Source organism: Platichthys flesus, chromosome 18 (assembly GCF_949316205.1).
Source record: "Platichthys flesus chromosome 18, fPlaFle2.1, whole genome shotgun sequence".
In the NCBI taxonomy this organism is placed as follows: domain Eukaryota; kingdom Metazoa; phylum Chordata; class Actinopteri; order Pleuronectiformes; family Pleuronectidae; genus Platichthys; species Platichthys flesus.
In genome coordinates this window covers 10769579-10794959 of record NC_084962.1, presented here as the reverse complement: position 1 = coordinate 10794959, position 25381 = coordinate 10769579, and the positions used below count along the sequence as shown (strand labels likewise).

General features: G+C 43.1%; 1 protein-coding gene across 2 annotated transcripts; it reads left to right on the top strand.

The window, feature by feature from the left end:
* Nucleotides 1-2348: 2348 nt before the first annotated feature.
* naga (N-acetylgalactosaminidase, alpha) lies at nt 2349-7688 on the top strand. Of its 2 annotated transcripts, none has more exons than XM_062411223.1 (9): nt 2349-2536; nt 3107-3263; nt 3994-4134; nt 5021-5232; nt 5318-5412; nt 5500-5661; nt 5817-6014; nt 6167-6307; nt 6728-7688. In XM_062411223.1, exons 2-9 carry the CDS (start codon nt 3109-3111, stop codon nt 6911-6913), a joined length of 1290 nt encoding a protein of 429 aa, XP_062267207.1. In that variant the 5' UTR covers nt 2349-2536; nt 3107-3108; the 3' UTR covers nt 6914-7688. The 2 variants fall into 2 exon arrangements, with proteins under 2 accessions (XP_062267207.1, XP_062267206.1); XM_062411222.1 differs by having other exon boundaries at nt 3064-3263.
* Nucleotides 7689-25381: the final 17693 nt, after the last annotated feature.

Sequence of the window (25381 nt, the reverse complement as noted above, 5' to 3'; positions counted from 1 at the left end):
TCTTGGGAGGTGATGGTGTGAAGAAGAGAGGAAAAGAGGTGATTAAGTCAACAAGAAAACAGTTTATTATGTTTTATGTTAATCAGTCTTCCTGTTTCTCAGAGAATAATATGGCATCAGTTAGTAAATACACCGCATTAAAAAAGGTCTGTTAAAATTTGATTTCTGATATAAAACCATTTGAATTGCAATATTTCTTTCACATGTCCAAGGTCCACCTTGCCTCTCACCCAACGTCAGCTGGGATCGGACAATTATAGCACTATCAGATTTGTATTGATCATTGGGGGAAAACAAAACACTGAAGCATGGATTAATGAAAGAGTATCTCACATATGAAGATAATGTAGTGAGAAATTATTTTTCATTTCTATTCAGATATATTTGCATACATTTTCCTGCCCTCAGAGTGCTTCCCCAGGCCAACAATACAGCCACAACAACTCCTTCAGTGCCGGGTCACCTCAGGGCCATGGTGCCTAACTCCGTAGCCCCAAGTGCCCCGGCTCCGATAGGTGCCTCTGCTGCGGTGACCGTCTCCATGCCGATTCCTTTAATTAGGTCTGGCCCCGTGAGAAGACCCCTTTGTAGATTCACCTGTGTGTGGAACAGGCTCTTTGGTTCATCCAGAACAAATGCCCTCACTGCAACAAGCCCAATGTTCTGATGTCGTCAGCATAGTTGCTTTCAGATCGCACGATCAACAACTGAACCTAAAACTATAAACACTGATTTTCCACACCTGAACACTTGTTTTGCTGAAACACTTGCAGCTCCGTGTGACACCCCTCCTGCTGCAGCTGCTCCTAATGTTTCCCCCATGCTTCTGGAAGTCCCAAGGGATGAGCTGAATCGCAGAATAACTCCCAAGGACAATGAGGATATCATAGCAGCTCCCACAGCGACCTTTCCAGCCACCTCTGGGCCCCGTCCGAAAAATGGCCACTGTTACCAAGTCACCTCTGAGCAGACCCGCAGACAGACACAGCACCCAATCAAACCCCCTCTGCCTCTGACCCGTCTCCTGCCTCAACTTCCACTAAACCTACTGAGAATCCCAATAGGCTATCTCTACAAAAACACAGAAGAAGTAGATCCTCTCCAACAGACTGCACCTGGTGTTATGTTTCGGTCTTTTGTATGGCACACCTGGCACAGATGGTGAATCCTATGGCGAGGAGCCCAATTAGGACACCCCGGCCTCCCGTATACGAAACTAAGGTAGAGGGTGGTGAAGATGATGAGCAAGGCTGTGGTCATGTCGTTAATATTTGCGTATGAGAGGGATAGAATCGAAAAAACGTACCATGTTTTACTTTTGTGGGTGACAGGTGAAATTTGACCCGTTCTTTCAGGTTATAGAGAAAAACAACTTGGCACTTGGTTAGTTTAGTGTACTAGAGATATATTTAACCACTCATTTATTCCATATTCACGAGCACAACATTACACTTTAATTCATGGATATCTCACGAATGGGTGTTCAAAATAAATGATGATATATTTGATCTAGGTTTTATATGCTGCTATACATGGCTTTAATAATGGTTAATAAATGATTCAATAATACTTTATAAATCAGTGTAAGACCTTGAATAACAACCACTTTTGCGGTAACCATGTTTGTGGTTTAACATGACACCTTATTTGTCTTTTCAGCAATTGTTAAGTTTTTATGCAAAAGACCCCTTTATGAAGTGTTTTTCTGCGATAGTGTCCAGAGAAGAGCTGCAGAACCAAAATCCATGTTTAGATCAGGCGCCTTAATATCACTGAAAACTTGATGGATTACTGCAGAAGCCTTTATTAATGGTGTATCATTAATCTACATTGAATGATTGTTGATTGATTAACATTTGCTTACAGCCTTTTACTAATGACTCGCTCACATTTATAAATAGGTACCTGTTGACTCTATTAATTAAAAAAATATATCACGTTAAAGAAGGGTTTATCACAACCTGGCTGTAGATATTGGAACTGATTAATAAAAATGGTAAAGAACTAATAAACTATAATCCAAGCCACAAATAAACATAAACAAATATAAATGTAAAGAACTTGTTCAGAAACACTTTTGATGTGTGATGAAGCTGTTTTTATCTTTACTGTATCTTTAATTTAAATTCTATGTAAAGTTTGGTTGAGCTCCTTAGGAAGCGTCATACGAATACTCGTTTTATAATTTTATTACTACTGTAAAGTTTTGTTAAAAAATATGAAAACATAAACTTTAGATGAGTAAAAAATGAGGCGTGTACAAATTTTAAAAAACGGCCCCGCCCCCTCAATCCCCTTTAGCTTCCTGCTCTGTGGTCAGCTGACAGGCACGTCCCGTCACATGACTTTCACTTCCTGGTTGTCGCGCAGCAGTTTTGGTTTATTCCGTGCGCGGTCGACATGTTCTAAAGTTCATCATGTGATTTGCGTGAAGGACCGAGTGCATTAAAAGAGAAGAGCCGTGGAGCCGTGAACGCATCTCTCCTCGTGTTGTCGTGTGTCCTCCTTCAGCTTCACGTCGACCCGCGGAACCGCAGTAAGTGAACTCTTCCTTTCACATTGTTGTTTTGATCATGAACCAGGAAACGCTGACCATTTTAAATCGCCCCTGTAAAAACTGATTTTAGTTTTGAACATTTTTGAATAGTTTCATAGTTAAACAAAAAATATGAAATACTATTAACTTCAGGAATATCTAATAGAGAGATTACCCATTTGTGTTAGCTATTAACCTGCATTAAATCCAACAGGTGAAGGAAACAATCAGGATTTTAGGTGTGATGTGTATTTATTTGCTCGGGGCATTATATCTGCCATGCTGTTAGGGTTTTCTGTAGTAAGTGCTGAGTCTGGATGTGATCAGCTGCTATTTACAGACTGGGGGTAGATGTAACTACCTGTTATGGCTGCGTTCAGCCACAGTCACACCCAGTCAGTCAGGTGAGGTCTCCTACCTCTCATCTGACTCATCCTGTCACTGAACACAGGAGAACGGGGGTTGCACAGCAGGTTCAGCTTGACTGTAAAACTTTATGTGTTACCTTTTGTTGAACTTTCATACAGTGCGGCGTGCAGCATCTGATTCAAGTTGACGTTACTGCTGCAGGCATGCATCTGGCGGTGCTTCTCCTCGCCTCGGCGCTCCCTCTGACCACCTTGGCCATCGACAACGGTCTGATGCGGACCCCCCCCATGGGCTGGTTGGCTTGGGAACGATTCCGCTGCGATATCGACTGTGACAATGACCCGAAGAACTGCATCAGGCAAGGCAACACAACGCAGACGTAGCACTCTGTGATCTCATGTTATGTTGACATTCATTTAGTTCTAATTTGTTTGTTTTCTGTGGCATGTTCGGGCAGCCTGCATACTTTGTGAGTTCTCCATGTTTGTTGTTCTTCCTCAATGATATAGATATCAGCACGCTGTCAACAAGAGCCACTTAGTCATGTCAAGACTATGGAAACACACTGTCTCTGTCTGTAGCATGAGGGATAATATGACGTGTCAAATGTTATTCTCTACACGGCTACTTCACTTTATCTTCAGTTATGGCAAAGTAATCCTAGCACTTCTGTGGTAACTGACACAGGTCCTTATTTTAATTCTTTATGGTCTTTGAAACGTCTTACATTTAACTTGACACCTACAGAAACAATGTGAGATATAATTTCGCAGTGTGTACTAAAGTTGCGTGTGCCTAATTAGAGGAGTGGTCTGTGAGAGATGCTTTTGTTGTGTTAATTGCAACCTGTTTTGATATAAATGGGGGTGGAGCTCTGGAAGCCAAACCAGTTTTGAGGAAACAAAAATTAAGTATTTAGTGATTATATTATTCACCAGTGTACATCAAAAAAATAATTATTTAAAGTCCTTTTAGATCTCTTTATACAAACTTTGTTTCAGTAATTAGTATCAGTAGTCAGTTTATCAAATGACAGTGACATCTTTTTATTTACACCTTGTAATGAGACGTTTCTCTTTTTCTTCCAGTGAGAATCTGTTCATGGACATGGCAGACAGACTCTCCAAGGACGGCTGGAAGGAGCTTGGCTACGTCTATGTGAACATAGATGACTGCTGGGCGTCCATGGAGAGAGACAAGCAGGGTCGGCTGCAGGCGGACCCAAAGAGGTACATGTAGTATATCCCACACCCACACATGGGTCATTGTTCCACAATGTATTAATTTATATGTGACTTCTAAGCATGCACGCAATAAGACTGTTGAAGGTAAGACAGCGTGACAGTCATGCGGTTATGAAGAAAAACATGAACCAGCAGATCGAAATGCGAGCAGCATTAACGCAGCATCAGCATAAGTGTGATAAAAACATTAAAAAAACCTCCCTGAAAGGTGGAAGTGAAAACACATGATGAGCAAACACAACCACAGAAGAAAAATCACACTACAGTTATGAACAGCTAAGGGTTTGGACAGTTAGATCTTCACTGTGTGAACAGAAACCCATGATGTACAGTTTATGTGTTAATGGAGGTATAACTGGCTGTTTTTATACATTGTTAATTCAATTAATTGCATGTCAGTCTTTCCTAACATTAAACTTTATAAAAGAGACATCTGAATGAGACAGTGGAGTTATTTATCTCTGCAGAATAGATTTTATACAAAAACAGTGATGAATGGTAACTATTTGATTCACTATTCATTTAGTTGAAAACTTTGTGAAAAACCAACATGAGTTGAGCCAAAGTGCTTTACAGTCATTGCAAAAGGAAAGACAACAAAAGAAGGGATAAAAAGAAAGAGAATAAGAGAAACGTTATATTTGAAAACCGCAAAGAAGGTGAAAATAATCGCAGACACTAACAAAATCATTAGACAGTGTGGGATGGGCCGAAAAAAGCTGGTCCCTTAAGTGTTTAGACCAGGCGGAAAAGGGTTGTGAGGATGATATAAGTGACCGGGGGGCAAATTAAGAAGTCCGTGATACAACGAGAGGCAAGACCATTGAGAGCTTTGTAAACAAATAGTAACAGGTTATCACACGTCCCTCAGATTCCCAGGAGGCATCCTTAAACTGTCACGCTACATGCACGACAGAGGACTCAAGCTGGGGATCTACGCGGACATGGGCACGCACACCTGCGGGGGCTACCCTGGCACCCCACTGGAGAAGATCAAGATCGATGCTCAGACCTTCGCAGACTGGGAGGTGGATATGTTAAAGTTCGATGGCTGTTATTCTGACGTCATGCAGCAGGAGGAGGGTGAGACCTGTGGTGACGTTTTACATCGTGGTTAGCAAGATGAAATGATTTGCTGATGCCTGTTGCTCGTTCCTTCCTTGGACAGGTTACCCTCTTATGTCGATGGCTTTGAATGCGACGGGCCGCCCCATTGCCTACTCCTGCAGCTGGCCCGCCTACCAGGGAGGCCTGCCACCGAAGGTATGAGCAGAATGTCTCTGAACATATTTCATGTCCCTGAAAACATTTTAAGACCCCGTTGACGGCGAGACTGATTTATGTTTCCAGGTGAATTACACTCAGTTGGGTGAGATCTGCAACCTGTGGCGTAACTATGGCGACATCCAGGACTCTTGGGACAGCGTCCTGCGGATTGTTGACTGGTTCTTCGAGAACCAGGATATCCTGTCAGCTGCAGCGGGACCTGGAAGGTGGAACGACCCTGACATGGTCTGTTTATCTGACATAACACCATTTCCACATATTAACTGTTTAGTACATGCTCTCTTGGGTAGAGGGTAGTATAACGATGGTACATGCACCAACAGTAAACAATCAACCATTTCATGTCATTGTCCTCGATTCTCTGATTTCACCCTATTAAGCTGATTATTGGAGACTTTGGCCTCAGCATCGACCAGTCCCGCACTCAGATGGCTCTGTGGGCGATTATGGCCGCTCCTCTTTACATGTCCAATGACCTGCGCACCATCAGCAACGAGGCCCGCGTTATCCTACAGAACAAAATGGCCATCAGCATCAGCCAGGACGTCTTGGGCGTTCAGGGAAGACGAATTGTAAAGGTGACACACTCTTGCTTGGAATCCTGCAAGTTCTCGAGATGCAAGATTTGAATGATCTGTGATCTCAGTTGTTTACTCTTATCATTGTTGTAATTATTATGTTTATTCTTGTTGTTAGTATTCACATTTTCTCATCCATGTTGTTCTACCAGGAGAAAAGTGGCATTGAGGTGTTTTGGCGCCCCCTGTCCAAAAACACCAGTGCCTTGGTGTTCTTCAGTCGTCGGACTGACATGCCCTTCCGCTACAAGACTTCCCTCAGCAGACTCAACTACGAGAGCGGCAGCTACAAGGTCCGTCTTTTAAAAGTCTTCAACGCAGTTAGATGATGTCCCACTCAAGATTCTTACAGTGCAGAGAGACCTGTATACAAATATATAGGAGTTTGGCTATGTTGAGGATTGTGATTACAATTTTTTACTAGGCTCTCTGTAGAATTATATGATGTCTATCTTGTCTTGAACTGGTTTAAGATACTGTGCAGCTTTTTAAAAGTTATTAATTTTAAGCTGCTTTCAAGCTAGATTTGTTCATTCCCCTTGACGATTTCAAAGCTTTGTTATCTGTTGTTTTCTCAGAATCTGTCAGTAGTTTTTATGACTTTATTCGTCTGGTTTCCAGATTAAGTTAATGCAGATACTGTAAGTAACGTAATGCATGCATGAATATAGCAGGAGAGTTTCCCTCACTGTTTTATTTCTACTCTTCCTCAGGTCATCGATGTGTTCACTGACAAGTCTGTGATGCTGAAAGACTCCACTGACTTCGTGGTGTCGGTGAACCCCACAGGTGTGGTCATGTTGTATCTCTCAGCACCTGCCAAACTGAATCCCCGCCTATTCTACAGAGGTGGCCAACGCCAGAGGTCTGGCCATAATGAAAACGTTTTCTTCCTCTGACCGCTCACTTTCTAAACTTCATTAGTGAACAATCACTTCACAGTTTCTTCTTGCTTTCACCTTCTCTGTGAACCCCAATGACTTGAAAGATTGTGTTTAAAGGACACGGGTAGATTGTTTCTGTGCCTCAGATCATTCAGTACGAGCCTAACTTAATCCTTAACTTTCAAATAAAGGAAGGATGATGAAGGTCATGCTGGTTTTTCTAAAGAATGTTTACATTAAATTTTAAAAGAACAGTTAAAATAATGTTAATAAGAAATAATTCTGTGAATTCATTGGAACAAATAAGTATAACTTTTTAACCAAGAACCAAGACTGTTTCTGTATTTTAAAAAAGCATTTAGCATCGATTACCTGATGAGACTGGGTTTTTGTGTTTTTTTTAAATAATTGTGTACATTGATAAACACGTTAGCCCTCCTACTGCATATAGTTTACCTGTAGTTACCTTAATCAAACAACCTGACAATAATTCTCCAATAACACTGAAGTGTCCTGTTGAGTCTACATTCAAAAAACGCGAAAGAATCCTAATAACTAAGTTTTCTTATCCTAATCGTTCATGTATTGGAACATTATTCCTTGATAATCTGACATTATTCTTCAGTAACATGATGTTATTGTATATAGGGAGAGATGCAAGATTAAAACGCATTTGATCATATTCCATACAGCAGCGTATGATGCCTAACAGCCTTTTAGGCATGATGTCATTTGAAGGGTGGCTGATTGTGTATTCTCCTGGTAAATAAAACTGATTTTAAAAAGGAAATTCACAGATTTATGTGATTAATTAAAGTACTGAATATAGAGATATTTATATATTTTACCTACGGAAACATATGCTCATGGTCATATTGAGCCAGTAGAGGGCAGCACTGCTCTTTGTGTCCTGAAGAGGGCATCACAGGCCTTCCTGTCGCTGCTGATGTCTGAACAGCACAAGGACATTCCTCGCTCCTTTATCTCTGTGTTATGACTCTCCTCTGACATCCTCCTCTCCCACCTCTACACAGGTACAACAATGTATAAACCCTCAGTAAGTCTTCTGTCCTTCGTTCCTCTCCTCTTTTCTCAATCCTTTGTTGTTTTCATTCTGCCTCCTCATCTTCATCCCTCCCTTCTTTCCTCCTCCTCCTCCTCCTCCTCCTCCTTGTCCTCCAACCACCTGTGTTCTTTCTGCAAGATCTTGAAAGTGGTATCACCTCTGACCTTGGGCTGGAAGCCTTGTGTTTGCACACGGTATCATGATACTGGAGTGGTCACATGAGTGTGCGTTGGCATGCTTGCTGCAGCATGTGCGTACGTATGACACAGTAAACTTACATTGAGTAACACACACACGCACACATATACACACACGCACACACAGACCCACGGTCACAGACCACGCACACTCCAGGTCATTTAAGGCCAAATTGGCTGTGTGTGAATGTCTGTCTGTGTGGCTCAACACGTGTGTGAGTGTGTGAGTGTGTGAGTGTGTGTGTGAATGTGTGTGAATCTGTGGGAAAAGTGATCTTTTGCCTTCCCTTCTTCCTCTTTCAGTGCTCTCGGATATCTGTTGGCTGTGCGAACACGACACATATCTCACTGTCAAGGTCCCCGCCACTTGGCAACATGGTGTGGGGGAGAAGTGAGGGAATTATGATAGAGAGAGAAAAAAAAGATAAACAGTACAAGAAGGATTTCAGCGGGGGAGCGGTCATGTCAATCAAGTCAATTAGAGGTTGCAAACAAGCATGGGGGGGGGGGGGGGTAAGCGAGAGGGTTCCTGCCGATGCTCACATACGCCCACAGCTGCAGAGAGGCGCAGTTGCCACGCTTGTCTTTGTGCCATCCCCCACCCCCCCAAATCAACACTTCTAATTCAGTTCAGTTGACCTACAGACACGTTGTTGTCATGCTGGTAGTCACACTCTCTACCATGCGCCTCTAAAACCCAGCCCGGATGAAGTGGCGGGGCGGGGGTCGAACACGCAGCTGCACCGGGGTGGACAGGATGCGAACAGGGCGACGCATGTAGGTCAGAATAAATCCATGTTCTCAAAGGAGGCCACAGGCTCCAAACCCCCAAGGTGCCACGTACAGACAAGGAGAAGTAATCCAGATGTAGCTCCCTTTGTGTCTGTGAGCACAGTTGTTTACACGTACAGTCATACACAATCACAGACACTGTGCTCCTCAGTTCATCGTGGTGACATCGTGGTGACATCATCACTCCCTCCGGTGCCGTCTGTCTGCGTGGCTGCTGACTCATCGTCGTCATAAAAGGGTTTAAAGACTTTTAGATAAACATGTGCTAAAGATATGTAGGTGTAAGGGGTGAGGTGATTGGCTATCTTCACAGGCTGATTAGTAACCACAGACTGATAATCTAGAAAATCTAAAGCTGAGAAATCACTGTCTCCAAACGAAACATTCTTGCTTCCGTTTACGCTTTCTGTCACACTTTACAGAGACTTTGTATATAGATGGACGACATGACAGCAGCCCTAAAGTGAAGTCAAATCGTCTTCATCTCCACCTGGTGGCTGGCTGCAGTAGAGGTAAAAAAATCCCACCTCTTCCATGTTAATAGATAGGACATGGAGCAAACAAACAAGTGCACATTAAAATAACTTTTTAGACAGTTGTTATCACACTCATTAGTCCAAGGGTTCATTTTTTCCAGCAAGCTTGGTTTTGATTGGTTATTTGTTTTTAAAAATGGGGTGAAATGTCAAGATTGACAGCTGAAACGACTCGTGATTGGTCGAGATTGACGGGACCTTGCTACCACAGCTACATCCTCTGATTGCTGCCATGCAGACTATGCCTCCAATTGGGTAATTAGTGGATATGCGTATTCTATATATGCAGTCTATAGCCCTGACATAGCAACAATCAATCACAGTTTCCTGCTCGGAGCACATAACATAGCTATGCAGTTCTATATCTGTTGATGCCACCATAAACATGAATGGTGAAGTTTAATGTCGCAGCTTAATACCCCTCACCTCATCCTCTCCTTCCAAACGTGAAATAAAACCTGTGGTAGCCTTCAGTTCCCGAGACAAATATAAAGTATTTGAACATAAAGGGCCCATTCTAGGGTAGAGAAAAAAAAAAACAATTCAAACAAATTATCACTATGATTATTTTATATTCAATTTCTGCAAAAAGATCCCCTTCACATAAATATTACACATTGAACCTTTAGTTTGTACCACAAACTTTCAATCCTGAAGATGTTGGAGAATCGAATTAGAAATATCAGTTGAAAGAAACAAGAAGCTAAGGCTAACTCACTATCTAGCCTTGTAGTGTCAGGGAATAGACAATGGACCACACTACTTAATACAGCGTCACTGTTCAGAGGTCAGTTTGTACTTGCATTACTCACTGATTTGTCATTTCAGTGACCATCTCCTACAGGTGACTGCAGGACACTCTGGTTCACTTTGTGCAAACATGGAAAGTCTGCGAGGTATTACTTAACAGGGACTCCTCTGTCGCAACCAGACTCTCGCCTCTCTTAGTGGCGCTTTGACGTCCTTTGCCTCCTTCTTTTACTCACTCATGCATTAGGCAAAGACCGGACACCTCCTCTCACACAATGGCGCACATTTGTTCTTTTGGACTCTGTGACCCATGAAACAGAGGACAGTGTGCTTGCTGCAGAATTCATTGTTTGATCTGCGCGCCGCTCTAATCCAAATGTACTGGGGCATTAAATTGATTTGGGGTCTGACTCTGGACGCCTGGCGGAGGCTGTTCTGTCCTCCTCTTCCCCATATGCTGTTACAGCAGAGGATGTCCTGCTGCTGGCTGTATGGAGATGCTGTTATTTCAGCTGGAGTGAGAATGGTTGGCTATATCAGCTGGCGTGTGAGCAAGACATATAGCCCAGCAAATGTGGAAATATGTGTGCGTGATGGCAAAGACGTGCTGTAGAGGGTATGGCTCATCTGTGTCTCATAAGAGCTAAAACCTCACATGGCGTAATAGCGAAATATTTCAGGGTCAAACATTTTCCGGACGACCACTGAACGTCATGTGACATACTTCTGTGGTTACAAGTTTTTTATGAATGAATGTCTGGGGTTGTCCACCAGTGGTAGCTGTTGACTCAGTTGAACAGACGTGCCTGGTAACTGTTTCCACGACGCCGCTGCGTACGAGGCAGGCTGCACGTTGCCGAGGCGTTGGGTTCGCATGGCAACTGGCCAGGCTGTCAGCAGCCTGCTTACTGGCAGCCAGTGGGTCAAAGTCAGACTGCAGCAAACTCTGCTCTCTCTCTCTCTCTCTCTCTTTCTCTCTCTCCCCCCTCTTTCCTTCTCTCTCTCCTTCTCTCTTTCAAACACACTCAGACACTTTGACCACACACACACACCCTGTCATGATCTCATTCTTTCCCTTCAGCTCTGTATCTCCCCTTCTTGACTTTGCACACACACCCACTGTATATAAAGAGATTCACGCACATTGAACCTCTCATTTTCTCTCTTTTCTTTGCATTTCACCCTCCACTGCCCCGCACAGACAAACCCTCCGTACCCTGCATCCCGCAGGGCGCTGTGACCACATTTACCGTCCTACAGACATATTCTACATCTTTGAGTGTGTGTGTGTGTGAGTGTGTGTGTGGTCACCCCATTCCCTCTCTGTATTCCTCTGTTCCACCCCATTCCTTGTCTGAGGTTTTCGCGTCACATCCCGAAGCCTTTCTGGGCTGCAGAACAAAACCCCATCTTCCTTTTCACTGGTTGGAGGAGAGCACAGCCAACACACAGCAGCAGGATTCGGTCTGAATTGGCTTCATGGAGAATGGTTGGAAAGGACTGGAAAGAGCAGGTGGAGTTTTTTGGCAAGTGTGTTTGTGGGAATTTGTGTGTGTGTGTGTGTGTCACTCTCTCTGTGTGTATTTGTGTGCATGTGCTGTGAGTCACACGATTAGAGGCATGTCAGATTTCCAGCAGATATTTGATATGCATTCTCTCAGCAACAACTTGTTGGGTAACTTGATGCCATTTCGGCCGCGGCTGCTGATAGTTCATCTATTTCTGGGTAAAGGCCCAAAATGAAACACAGCAAGCAAGATGCCGTAGAAAACTCTAACAGACCAGATTAGTCTGCAAAGTGGAGTTCATGCGCAGGGGCAGCCAACGAAAACAGAGACGTGATCGGTCAACAATGCTTCTCGCAACCTTCACTCAGGTCCATGAATATCCATGTGCATGATTGTCTGTGCTATTTTTGCACTTGTCCATCAGCATTTGGGCTTTTTTCTTTTTTGTACGTCGGATCCATGTTCTTGACGGCATTCAAAACTGTCATCTCGTCCCCCTCTGCTTGTCAGACAGTCTGTCAATGAGCCCACTTTCGCCTGCCTGTCTGTCAATCTGTCACTTGCTCTTGCAGTAACACTGGGATTAACTGGTTTCCTCCAGAGTAAAGGCGTCCTGAGCAGGGGGTCACAGTTTGTCAATGGGGAATCAACACCAATGAAATAAACATGATTTGATTTCAGCTCCTTTCACTGGAATAACTTGCTCCTGTGCAGCATGTATCATAATGCGCCACCATAGTCGCTCTGTTACTGTGAGGCGACGCTAACGTGTTAAACATTATCCAGACCTTCATATGGTTCCCAGATGATGAATTACATTAGAAATCCCCTGACTTTTCCTCTCATGGCCCCACGAGGCTAAAATGTCAGTATTTTGGTGAAAGTCAGGATGCAGCGACAACGTCCCTATATGAGGATTTTCCTTTGTTAGAGCGTGTCTTGGTGGAACCTTTGCATGTAGGAAGGCCATTGTCATTACAATAGCTAATTCCCTTTAGAGAAAAGGCCACAATAACAGTAAAAGACAAATGTGAAATGTGTAAGTGCACGATCCACATCGTCGCCAAAACTTAGCCCGGAGGTTGGTCTCGCATTATGAAAATGGTTGAAAGCCAAAGGGGAGGGGGGGAGGTGAATGCCGTATAAAGTGGGCACCCAATGGCAGGCTCATACCCACAATGTAAATGTGGAACCACAGCTTAATCCCTATCAGATTTAGCAGTATATATAGTGCCAATTGGCCAATGTTGGCATGTTAACACAAACAAACAAAGATGGTAAGCATGGTAAACCTTATAGACCTGCTAAAGATGCTAATTAAACAAAAGTGCTACTTAACTGGCACGTCACACATTCGTTGTGGGAGAAAGTGCAAGTTGCTCTATGCAGTCCCCCCATTTTCACTTTCATTGTGAACATGCTAGAATGCTAATGTTAGCATTTAGCTCAAAGCACCACTATGCCAAAGTACCGAGTCACAAGCTGGTGTAGACTTTTTTTCATATAGTTTTATATAAAATTGTCTCATAACATTTGCACTATAACATAAAATGACTATAAAAGGTCTGCAACTCCGGGCTGCATAGACAAATGTAGCATATTATGGCAATATGTCTCTGGTATAATAATATAATAAACTACCGAATGTATCACAAGATCTATAAAAACCATTGTTATATGTTCTTGCTTATCTAGTTGATCCTTTGTTTTTATAACAATAAAGATGACTTTTTAACTTTGCTGCTCGGCAACAGCAACAGTTGCTACACACACATACACACACACAAACAACACACACACACCAACATCTGAGTATCGGATTCTTTTGGATACTTCCCAAATTGATTTATACTCCCTATCTTCGACTCTGCCTCCTTCCCTCTCTCTTTCTGTCTACCAGTCTCTCTCTCTTCGACCTACTTCCCCCGGGTCCTTAAATCCATGTTATTTGGCCCGCCGTCGGCTGGAAAAGATCAAACAGCACATGTGGGGCTGACCTTCAGCCCTGCGCCCCCACTGCTCGCTCCGTATATCACAGCAGGCACAGTGCGTCTAAACATTAACTCTGGGGACTGGGCACAGTTTAGTCTAAACTCTCTGAGTGTGTGTGTTCATCGCATGTGTACTTAAAGTGTGCACGTGAGTGTGTGGTGTCCTGCTATCTAAGTTTATACAAAGAGATTTAAAATGAGATTTGGGTTTGGTGAAGAATAATCCACGTGTTGTTGATTAACACCGTAAATGACAGAGAGACAGAAGCAGAAAAAATGCTGCTGCTTGAAATCTGTAATCTCTGTCATGATCTCTTACTTTCAGCGTTGAGTTCATGGTGCAGAAAGTAACTGCAGCACTGGCACAGCCTGACCAGGGTCCTCCTGGTCCACGCGGGGGCCCAGTGTGCGTGCACCTGCGTGCGGGGGAGCCCACCTGCGCCTCGGAGTCCACGTCCACAAAACCACCTGCAGCACGGGGCCCTTTTTCTCCCCTCCTCACCAGTCAGCGTGGCTCACAGTCTTGGAGCTGACATGTGAGCAGCTGTTCTCTCAGTCCATTACGAGCACAGTCGAGGCTTTGTGCGCGGCGAAGAAAAGGGCTACTTGTCAAAACTGTGACGTAAAAAAGTCCCCTACTCTGTGTCACAGTGTCAGGGGAGATTTGGGGTCAAGTCCCATTATGTGTGAAAGTTGTCACGTACGTCTTATGGCACCGCGGTGTCAGACAGGTACACAGTCCGAGGATGGAACATAGGATGATTACTGCTATTCATTTACTTTAAAACCCTTTTCTTCCCAGTTTATTTTCCTCCTACTCCATGTTCTCATGTCTATTCAACTGGCTAAATGACCCAAACTTCAAGGTCATTTACATCTGCCCCTTGACCACTTGGGGGCGGTAGGGTATTACCTGACCAATTACGGAGGGGTAGCGTGGGGGAGGGGGTCTGATCCAAAATAAAATTCCCCACAGATCTCACTGAGCCACACGACTGCGGCTTGACCGACCCAAACCTTTATGAATGACTGGCATTTGGAATTTGCAGTCAGGTCGGTTTTAGCCGACCTTGGGTCCGACGCCCCCCCTGCACGTATGAATCACGCTGGAAAACCGAAACCTTACTGCTGGACAACACCACTGTAAAGATGCCACCAGACTGTTTTGAGATCTTTTTTGTTCCCTCTCTTCTCCTGCACGGTGGAGATCAGAAGTGAATGGTTGTGTGTGAAAAGTTTGTTTCCTGGAAAGTCGCCACTCTCCTGTAATTTGGCCTTTTCTGGTCAGAGGGTACATTAGGTCAAACCCACACCAGGGAAAGAGCGCCGTGAAGCAGAAAGGCGAGGAGAACCAGGGGAAAACTCATGCAGATCATAGTCTCCATCCTCAGAATTCATAAACCACCTGTGGTTGACCCTGTGACCCTGTTATGACACATGGACACCTCATTCACTTCCATTGTTGCTGCTCAGTCAAGCAGAAAAAACAAGGCGCAACATTTTATTCTCAAAGGAAATCTGTGATAAGCCCTAATCTCTCACCTTGATATTTATGCCACTCAGCAGCCTGTTCTCACCCCCTCCAGCACTTTGAAGTCCTGAAAAGCAGCTATTGTTTATTTCCGAATGGGGAGAGGGGGAAAAAATCTGCTGATCGGCCACTCATGTGAGTGATATGAAAATTTTGGACATGGGAATTGAGCTTGAGAATGCCATGAAAAAAAGAATAATAGCTTGGAATAAATATGTGACTTTGATAGATGTGATATGCAGGGGCATGAATAGAAATATTGTTATGGGAGGATTTATTTGTGGTGTGATGTGTGGGAATAAAAAAAAAAAAAAAACCAAGAGGGCAGAGAACGAAAGTCAGCAAGAAAAAAAGGAAATATGATACATTTCATTTTTATGCGGCTGAGTATTAACACACACACACACACACAAACACACACGCCCCCACATACGCACATGCACATACTGCTCTGTGCACGTGTGTGTACATGTCCTCATGTGTACATTCATGTGCGCAGTTTAACAACATGTCCCAAAAGCCTTATTTTCAACACCTCTGGAAACTATGACAGTGTAAAGTCACAAGACTACCTTTGTCATTAGCCAGTGTCAAATATTTGACTTGTCATTACAACCACCTGTCATTACACACTCCCCTTCCGAACACCCACACACACACACACACACACACATGCAAACACACACCCACGTGCTAGGTCTCATGTCCAATCTGATATTTCAGTCAGTAGGGTTACATGCAGTACACTGAAAACACAGGACACTCTCTGACATACTCCATGGATTCCTACATATTAAATACATCCATGCTGGACTCGTCGGAGATGACGATGGCAACACGAGACTTCGACCGTCACCACCAAAATATCTGCTGGCTGCAGCTCAGCGCACTTGGCTTTGGTAGGAACGATTGACCCAATGGCGTATTCCACTTATCATTTGACACTGACGAGGTGTCCTCCTTCCTTGGACAGAATTCTTCGCCAGTTTGAAAATGCGTCATTGTCCCGCCGCCTTCCACTGCATAGAGCTGTCCGTGGTTTTACTCTCCCATGTTTGACCTTTCTGATTGTACCATCTGGTAATTTTACAGTGCACTCAATGTTGCCGTCTTTGTAAGCGTGAACACTCTTATTCCGTTGAGTGTAGAAGCAGGTGAACACAGCATCAGGGTATTCCAATGGGGTCATGTTGACAGGGGTTCTGGAGGAGAGTCCGAATGAACTCTTGTGGTATATTTTCTGGATTGCTCTGATTTCACAAATGTTTACTGATGTTTTCACGAGGTCATGGGATTTCGTTGTTGGACAGTAAGTTGAGATATTAAGCTCTAAATGTTATAATTTGTCTCTATTTATAATAAATTTGGGAGAAATGTTGATATACCCAAGGGATTCATGTTTTCCCTCAGTCAAGCAAACTAGGACTCATTAGCAACCGGCTAGCGTGCTAAAGCTTACTACATTCTTATCCTCTGTTGATTCTAGGGGCTGACAGTTAGCATTTGTGTCCATGTTGCTGTCACCTCGCTACCGTGTGCAATTTAACCACTTGGACGTCATGTACATGGCTTCCCATGTTGTAACTATGACCTTACATTTGAATAGCACATATCACATAAGGGAGCATTGACTTTCAGGAATTCCCAGAAGACTTTGTTTCTGCATTTACTTTATTCACTTCATTATTGATAACAATACTTTACTAAAATACTGACCTTGGCAGGGTTAAAACAATAAAGTCTAATTTCTTTGGTTGTTCCTGGAGTTTACAGTCCATCAAGCAACATCCTGATGGACACATATATTCAATGTCTGGCAGCGAGGTATGAGAAAGGAAACCAGGATACCTTTCAGTGAGCAGAAGGCTGATAGCACACCCACAAAATGAATCATTTCATAAAAGACAATGGTTGTAAAACAAGTTTTTAGAAGAGGTTATATTATTCACCATTGCTCATGCTTTTCCCCTAAAGGAAGGAGGATATAACTTCTTTTCTTTACTGCCAATGAGATTATGTTTCCGCCTCTTACAGTTTGTCGGCTTACTGTATTTCTCAGCAGGAACAATTTGCACCCACGATTTCCCATTTTCACCGGACTTGGTGGAGCGATGGGAAAAACCCATTAAAGTTTTGTTGCACATCATGGACATCATGGCTTCCACACACCTAAAGGGTCTATATTTATTTGAGGAATAATGCACAATCAATTAAATCCAGTTTGTTGTTATTTATGATATTTATATAATCATGTCAAATTTGGTGCGGATCCAGAATCATTTTACTTTGAGATGAGGTAGCTTTTTCCATTTCCCTCTATACAAACACTGATCCATCTTAGAATAAAGTTTGCTACACCGGCTCTGGCATTAAAACTATGGTCTAGCCAACATATTTTTAAAACAGCTGTAAAAGTCGTTTGTTTTGTTTTACATAAGGTTTTATTTTCAGACACTTTCTGTGCAACAGGATTACCCTCACCGCTTCAAGTTCTCGTTCAGTCCTGACCTTAAATTTAAACATAACCACAAGTCCAACCTCAACACGTACTTTAAGCATTAAGCTAAAAACAAGACCTTAAAATGTAATCACTTTCCCTGCGGGTTCAGTCGGAGCGTGAGTCCCCATAACGTTGTGTTCATTTGTTAAAACATTGTGTAGTCTTTGTGTAGTCTTTAACTTATCCCTATAATTTGCGATTATTGTGGAAAAAAGCGAAATAGCAGGAACACAATGAAATATAACAAAAGCATATTTATTCGCTTGACACAGTTTAATTCCTACTGCTGAGCCAGTAATAAAGCAGAGACACTGCCAGTTACAATGAGGATGGTGGTGATGAGGATGATGATGATGAAGCCCTCAAACTTTACAGCCTAAGCCAAATCCATTACCGTTGACCTGGTGTATATTTTAGACAGGCGGCTCTCACCACTGCAGAATGTAGATAAACACACACCATTTAACGTCTCTGTCATAATCCCATAGTCAACAAATCTTCCCTGGCAACGCTGCGCTGCCAGTTTACAATGCTAAGTCACAATTACGGTACCTCTAATTACTGGCTTACCTCTGTGTATGTATGCATCTCTGTGTGCGTGTGAGTGCGCGTATCTCTCTTCCAGCCTGGCTGGGCCACCGTGTGCAGGAGGAAAAGGTTTTAAGGATGTTGGTGGGGTGGGGGAGGGGGATGAGTGGAATCCCTCGACTTGCACCACGGCACGGTTCCCCTCATGCTATGAAACGTATTTTAACCTGATAAATCATGTGTGCGTCTATCCGCATACAGATAAATGAGATGGAGATGCATTCCAAAATGTGCCCTGAAAATTCAACAAAAGGTGATGAAATGGCCTGAGAGTGGGGGGAGGTTTAAATATATCATGTAACCGTCTGCAGCCCTTGTTCTAAGGAATCGCTTCCATGCTCCCGATCCATTTTTACTGCCACAGCTCTGACTTATATTTGGCCTGTGTTACTCTGCACTGTGTCGCTTCGTTAGGCCGTTTTCTTTCCGCCTGCCAAGGGATGGATAAAGAAACACGACTCAAAGTCTACAGCACATTAAGGCTGCACTCAAACACTGGTGATTTGAGCGAAAACGCTGACATCAGCAAACCAACATCCTTGTGTTAAGCTTGAATATGTTTACATGTTCATCACATAAGTTTGGTATGTTAACAAGAAAATGTTTGCTAATTAGCCCTAATCCCCAATCCCAGGACAGACTGGCGATAATGTCATTAGGTTCACAAATGAGTCCTAAACACAAAGTACTGGAGGATCACATGTTTGACCCAACGATGGCACTAAATTAAGCTTTAAAGGATGAAAACACGAAGGTCTGCACCGAATTTCACAGCAATCCATCAAATGCTTATCGAGATACTTTGATAAATTTGAGGCCAGATGTTCATCAATAATGTTACAATGTTATCATCAAAGCTACATTTTTGACCTGATGATGGCGCTATTTGAAAAGGTAGAGGAACACCTTTAACACTCCAATTGATCCTGGGGGAGCATGAAGGTCTGCAGCAAATTGAATGGCACTCCAACCAATATTTGTTGAGGCACTGTGACGAATTTGAAGCCAGAGGTTTGTTAATTACACTATTTCATAATTAGAAACCAGGTGAACAGAACAGAGGGTCGTCGGTCGAGCTGAAATCAAGAGTGGAAGAGAGAGAGAGTGCAGAGGGCAAGAAAGGGATGGAGAAATGCAATTATTGCTCAACGAGTGCATGTCGGAAGGCGGCGTGATTAATGACTCGTTAAAGGAGAAACAGATGACTCCCAAACAAAGCAACAATAAAGGAAAGAGGGAAACAGAGAAGTCGCTGCAGACAGCTGGCATGACTCAGCAATTTTTTTTCTATTGTATCATCAAGAGGAACAACGAGAGAAGCAGAGAAACGATGTTGATCCATGTCATATATCCACCTTAGTCTGCATGTTCACCTTGACCTTTGACTGTGTGTTTCCGCTAAATGTTGCCACTCCCCTGTGACATGTGTGACACACACTCCAAAGCTATAAATTATTTTCTTTGTGTGTGCCAAGAAAAAAATGTAAATGAGAAATGGGTGCATAGGCACAAAAGCTAGATAGACATGCTTTCGGTTAGTCACAGATAAAAATGCAAACAATCTTGCAATACCCTTAAGCACATAGATATGTACACAATCACACCCACACATATGCAGAGTCAACAATGCCATATGGTGAAGCTGGGAGGGTTGAGGCAATCATCGATTCCCAGAAACGTCTGGCTCTCCCCGTGCAGCTTCCCTCCGCAACCCGAGACGTAACATTGACATTATCTGCCGGAAAGGAGTGAGGAGGGGGGGGGGGTTGCTCAAAAACCAAAACAGTAACACCTGTCCATCACAAGACTGCAGATGAACCTGCATGCACCGGAAATTCTCTCTGTCCAAAACCTCACGAATCGGCCTGACTGTGCCCTGTACATCCCGGCTTTGCGGTTCCTTCCCTGCCTGGTGGGACAGATTCGCAGCGAGCCCCAACCTATACTTTCACACACCTTGGCCTCCAGAAAGCCCCTGGTTTGTTTGCTAAGCTGCCAATTGGGAACACATGCCATTCCTGAGAACCCTGCAGGACCAGGGGGATCTGGTGACAGCAGCTCTTGGCTTACAGATAGTTGATGCTAAAATGAGATACACTTAGGGGCAGGCAAGCAAGTGGCAGAGGGTTGTTGGTGGTGGTGGTGGTTGGGGGGGGGGATATGTGTGTGTGGGACGAATGGGAGGTATGACAAGTAGAGGGAGAGAGAAGTGTAAAGTGGGAGTGCGACGATCACGTGTCAATGAGTTGATGTTTATCCTTCTAAGTAAACTCCAAGGCGAAGTGACTGCAAGTTTTCTATCATCTCCTCAGAATAAACAGAGTTAGGATTTAGCTACTAGCCTTGTTAAAGCTCACCAGTGTGGTTTCGGAAGTAAAAAAAAAGATTCAACATTGTGATTATTAGCCATAATTATTTTAACCATCCAAGGTAGACACCTGAAGTGATCTGGAACCGATCATTATGGTTTATGTGATGCGTAGTTTCTTCACACTTAAAGCAATTATTAACCCACTTTTTTCAGTTTGAGTTATGTTTTGCTCTGAATTAAATGTTTTGTGCTCACAAGTCATCTCGTTTTCACAAGTCATAAATTCACTTCTCTATTTGCATTAAATTTAGCATCATTTCCACCTGGCTGTTGGATGGCAACATGCACGGTACCTGACATGTTCCATATGCCCTATAGCAGCTTGTTGAAAATGCCTTGTGAAGTTCACAGAGACAGAACATGGTTTTTTAATGAATACTGCACGGATGAGCCACACTGGTCCGCTCTTTAAAGTCAAGGCAGTCTTTCATGCCTTTGTAACTTTTGCCTGGATTTGATAAATATTTGATTTAGTCTTGGAAAATTGTGCATGTGTGTGTGTGTGTGTTTGTGTGTGCGTGTGTGTGTGTGTGTGTGTGTATCCTCTTATCTGTCTGTCCTTGAGCTTGAGCCGGCCAGACAAACCTGGGTTAGCCTGCGAATACACAGCATAGGAACATGCTTTTTTTAAGGTTGAAATTCTTCAGTTTTTCTTGGACGTTTCTCCCTCCTACTACTTTCAGGGTACATCACAACAGTGATCAGACACTGTATTTTCCACTGGACTTGCCAGCTGAATCCAACAGGCCTTCAAACCGAGGGGTCACTATGACTGTATGACAAGTATTTCATAACAAGCCGAGAGTGTGGTTATTAATATAGCACTGTTATAGCTGCAGCAAGTCTTTTCTAATCTGACGCAACTGTTGACAGGCGGGCTTTGCTCGCACTTTCAAAAATAAAACCCGTTTCAGATTTTATAGCCCACAAGGTTTCAGAGCTGGTTAGGTGTTGGCACAAAAACCACATGGTGAGGATTGTGGAAAGATCAAAGTTTGATTTGGGAATGACCACACCATCAGGGTCGTGGTCACAAGAAACCGACCTCACAAAACGAACAGCGGCCTCCGACCACATTGACCTCTATAATTAGAACATCACACTGTTACAATATTACATTACATAACATTACATTGCAAGCGGGGAACTTTGTCTTCCCATCAAATTCTATGAACGAAAGGAAAAATGTTCAGACCAGAAACTCAAATAAAACATCTGAGATGAGACATGTTTTTATTAAATCACGTATAATCTATATAAAGAGCAATAAAACATTGGATTATAAATTCCCACTTACCCGTTATTATGCACATTTAAAATAAAAATACTGAGTGGGATGGTTAAGTAGTAGTAGAAAAAAAGAAAATATTTCTTAGTCCATAGGTTTTCCCACATAAATTAATTGGAAAAGCCTGTGGCTGTAACCCGATTCAGGGACGGCCGCAGTCTCCCGTGAAGGCTGAACCAGAACAAGACGATCTGGGCTACGGAGGAGCTCTTTCTGTTGCATCATTAGCTACTTTGTGCCACTGCACGTCCTGCTGCCCAGTCACCCAGATAGCTAGATCGTTAGCTTTGTCACAGATGCACAAAGAATCCTGCGATAGGTTGAGCCAAGAGGGATCCACCCGTGGGATTCTTCATTGCTTGGGAATGGATGCATTTGTTTGCCAGAGCCTTTAAAATGGGAAAGCCTATAGTTCGTATCTCTGTAAGGCTGTTTCTTCAAATGCAGCCTCCAAAGGAAGCAGCCTCAGAATTGAGACACAGCTTATGTGTTGATAAAAGAAACAGAATAGCACATCAAACGCATACTCCGTCAATGCCCAGCAGTCGCCTTATATTCACTGAAGCTTCACCAATTTTCACACACTCAGAGCTATCAGTTCTCTAAATATGAACCTGTGAAAATGTTAAAAAAAAGGTCCATTCTCTCAATGAAAAAAAAGGAATTCTGTATCTGCACAATTTAATTAGTTATTGTATCCTTCCAACAAGTATTGTGGAAATCTGTTCTGCTGATATTGTGTAATATTGCTTGCAATGAAACAAACAAATGGACAAGGGTGAAAGGTGGAAAACGAAACCATGGCTGGGGAAACAAAGTGCAATGAAAGTCGACTTCAAGAATTGATTCTCTGGAGATTCCTCTACGGGCCATAGTTTGATGAATCAAAGCCTGATCAAGCGAATGCTACTGTTCCCGTAAATAACTAGAATAATTACAGCTCTTCTCTGTGCAGACCTGTTCAACCATAGCCACAGTAATGACTTTGCTGCCAGGTATCAAACTCAGATGCAGTTTACAGATTGTAAGGTTTATTAAGCTGCAGGTTGCTACAGAAGCATAGCTGTTGCTGCTTGCTATTGGCCTGTGTCGTAAATCACTCCCAATTACCCTGTTATCCATTATGAACTATGTTTACTGTTCCACATGTACACACAAGTGTACAGATGTACCCACATTATAAAGTCTTTAGGCAGTACACAATACTGCTCATTATATAAAGAAATCCATATTTGACGGATGACAAAATGACTGTTGTGTACGCGGACCGCGATAATCCAAAGTGATGATGATGAAAAGTGAATGTCCAGAATGAGAATTTCACTGCTCATTATTAAGTAAACAATAGCATCTGTTGTACTGGGAACAGTTAAACGAGTGAATGGAGGAGTGGTCGGGGACACTGCCTGCGTATGTACTGTATGTTCCAGTTAACTCTCACTGGAGACACAGATCTAATCAGGCCCTTCCTATGATGCAACAGTTCACTCTGTGGTGCAGCCAGTTCCCTCTATGACATGCAACAGCTGGTCTGGTCGCGTGCTGCGGCGGTTCACTTGGCTTGTGATGTGGCTGTTTGTGCCGTGCTGCAGCAGTCTGCTTCGGGGGGAATACATCGGTTTCCTCTTTTGCATTTCCTCTGGGGGCTGGAACACACAACACCGTGACGCAGCAGACGGCCCTCTGACGCAGCCATGAGCTTTACAAGTTAGCATGTAGCTTTGAGTGATGGGGTGCGAGATTTGCTGACCGGATTTGGATGTAGCTATCAATCCATGTATGTGAAAATCCCTAAATATGGCACAGTAAGTAGATTAGGCCTAATCCACTTAGGGTTTTAGATAATCACCCTAATGTATAGGCAATATACTGTATGATCACAATATAAGACGTTATGCGACAAGGTCACACACTATGTGAGTCAAATTTAAAAAAACAAGACCTCTTTTGTTGAATTATCGATGAACATGGCTCCTCTTGTACTGTTTGATGTATTTTGATGCATACATAACAAAGATGCATCACATTCCATCACATGGTTGGTTTTATGAGTTTTGTGTGGACTTAAGACATAAACGACCAACCTGAGGCAACAGGCACAAATATACAAAACAGTGTTTATAGTCGAGCATATCCATTTCAACACTTGACTGTAAACAGCAATCTACAAATGTCGGGAGTCACGCTCACACAGACAGGCTTCATGTTACTGGCTACAGTAGAACCACAGACCTGGACCAGAGCTTACATTTGGACATTAATGAGAACGCTGTGTTTCTGTGTATCGCTTCAATCTGACACTTGACCAAACAACTTGGACTCACGTTTTCACTGTCCCTCCACGATAGACCTGCCAAGCATCAGCGAAGCGAAAGTAATCACATTTTAATGATTTAAGTGGTCACAAATAGGCCGATTTCACAGAGAACATGCAGGGAATGTCTTAATCTAACCTTCTACTGGCCCCTCCAACTGCTAATCTCCCAGAAATATCTGCTGCTCCCTAGACACCGTGTCTTTGTGCTACACGTTCCCAAGAAATTAGCCATGGCTAATTAGCAGCATCACGGGTCAGCATGTACATTAAAACAGCGAAGCGTGGCTCAGTGACATGACGTGTAGCGCTTTTATGGCGTCTCACTTTTTTTTTCAAAGTGGCCATTAATCTTGGATAAGTGGCTCTTCTTGTCTGAAGCCTGAACACAGCGTTACGGTTCGGATCATGTTGCAGATGTCTCTGTGTGCTTAGATGTGTGTAGAAAACTCACTTACAGAAAATCTTTCTCCACTTGTGTAACAATTTGTTTCGCAAGAAACCGTTTCTTGTTGTCTGATGAATCAAGATCAATGATAATCTGCTGCTAAAACAATTCAAACAATTGAGATACTTTTCTAATTTGGTAACTCAGTGGTCCCTGACCTTTTTTGGCTGCTGGTGCCCCACAGTGCAGTCAGATGAACTCTAGTACCACTAGCCATTTGTCATGTTTAAAGGGCTTTCATTTGAATTGATTATAGGTGATTATACAACTCAGTTAGTTACATAAAAGTCCCCCTCCGGTGAAAATCGAGTTCTCAATAAACATGTTAACATGTCCTGCTTGTGGTAAAAGATATGTTTGAAGTGAAATTCAACACCATGACTGAGCATTTCCATCTTTAAACGGCAGTAAACAAAAGCCTGTGTGAAAAGAAAAGAAATGTTTTGAGCAGCCAGGGTTTGTGATGTCACAAACCAAAGAAACCCATCCGGTCACTTTGCAGGGTGCGGATATCAGGAGCAAAGACAGGGGCATATCAACATATTAATAGAAACCAGTCACGAGAAAAGAAGGTTTAGAGTTACATTTAACTAATATTAAGGC

Coding starts and splice junctions, on each gene's coding strand:
- naga (XM_062411223.1), top strand. CDS start 3,109: ATGCATCTGGCGGTGCTTCTCCTCGCCTCGGCGCTCCCTCTGACCACC. Junction 5,233..5,317: donor CGTCATGCAGCAGGAGGAGG/GTGAGACCTGTG, acceptor TTCCTTGGACAG/GTTACCCTCTTATGTCGATG. Junction 6,308..6,727: donor ACGAGAGCGGCAGCTACAAG/GTCCGTCTTTTA, acceptor ACTCTTCCTCAG/GTCATCGATGTGTTCACTGA.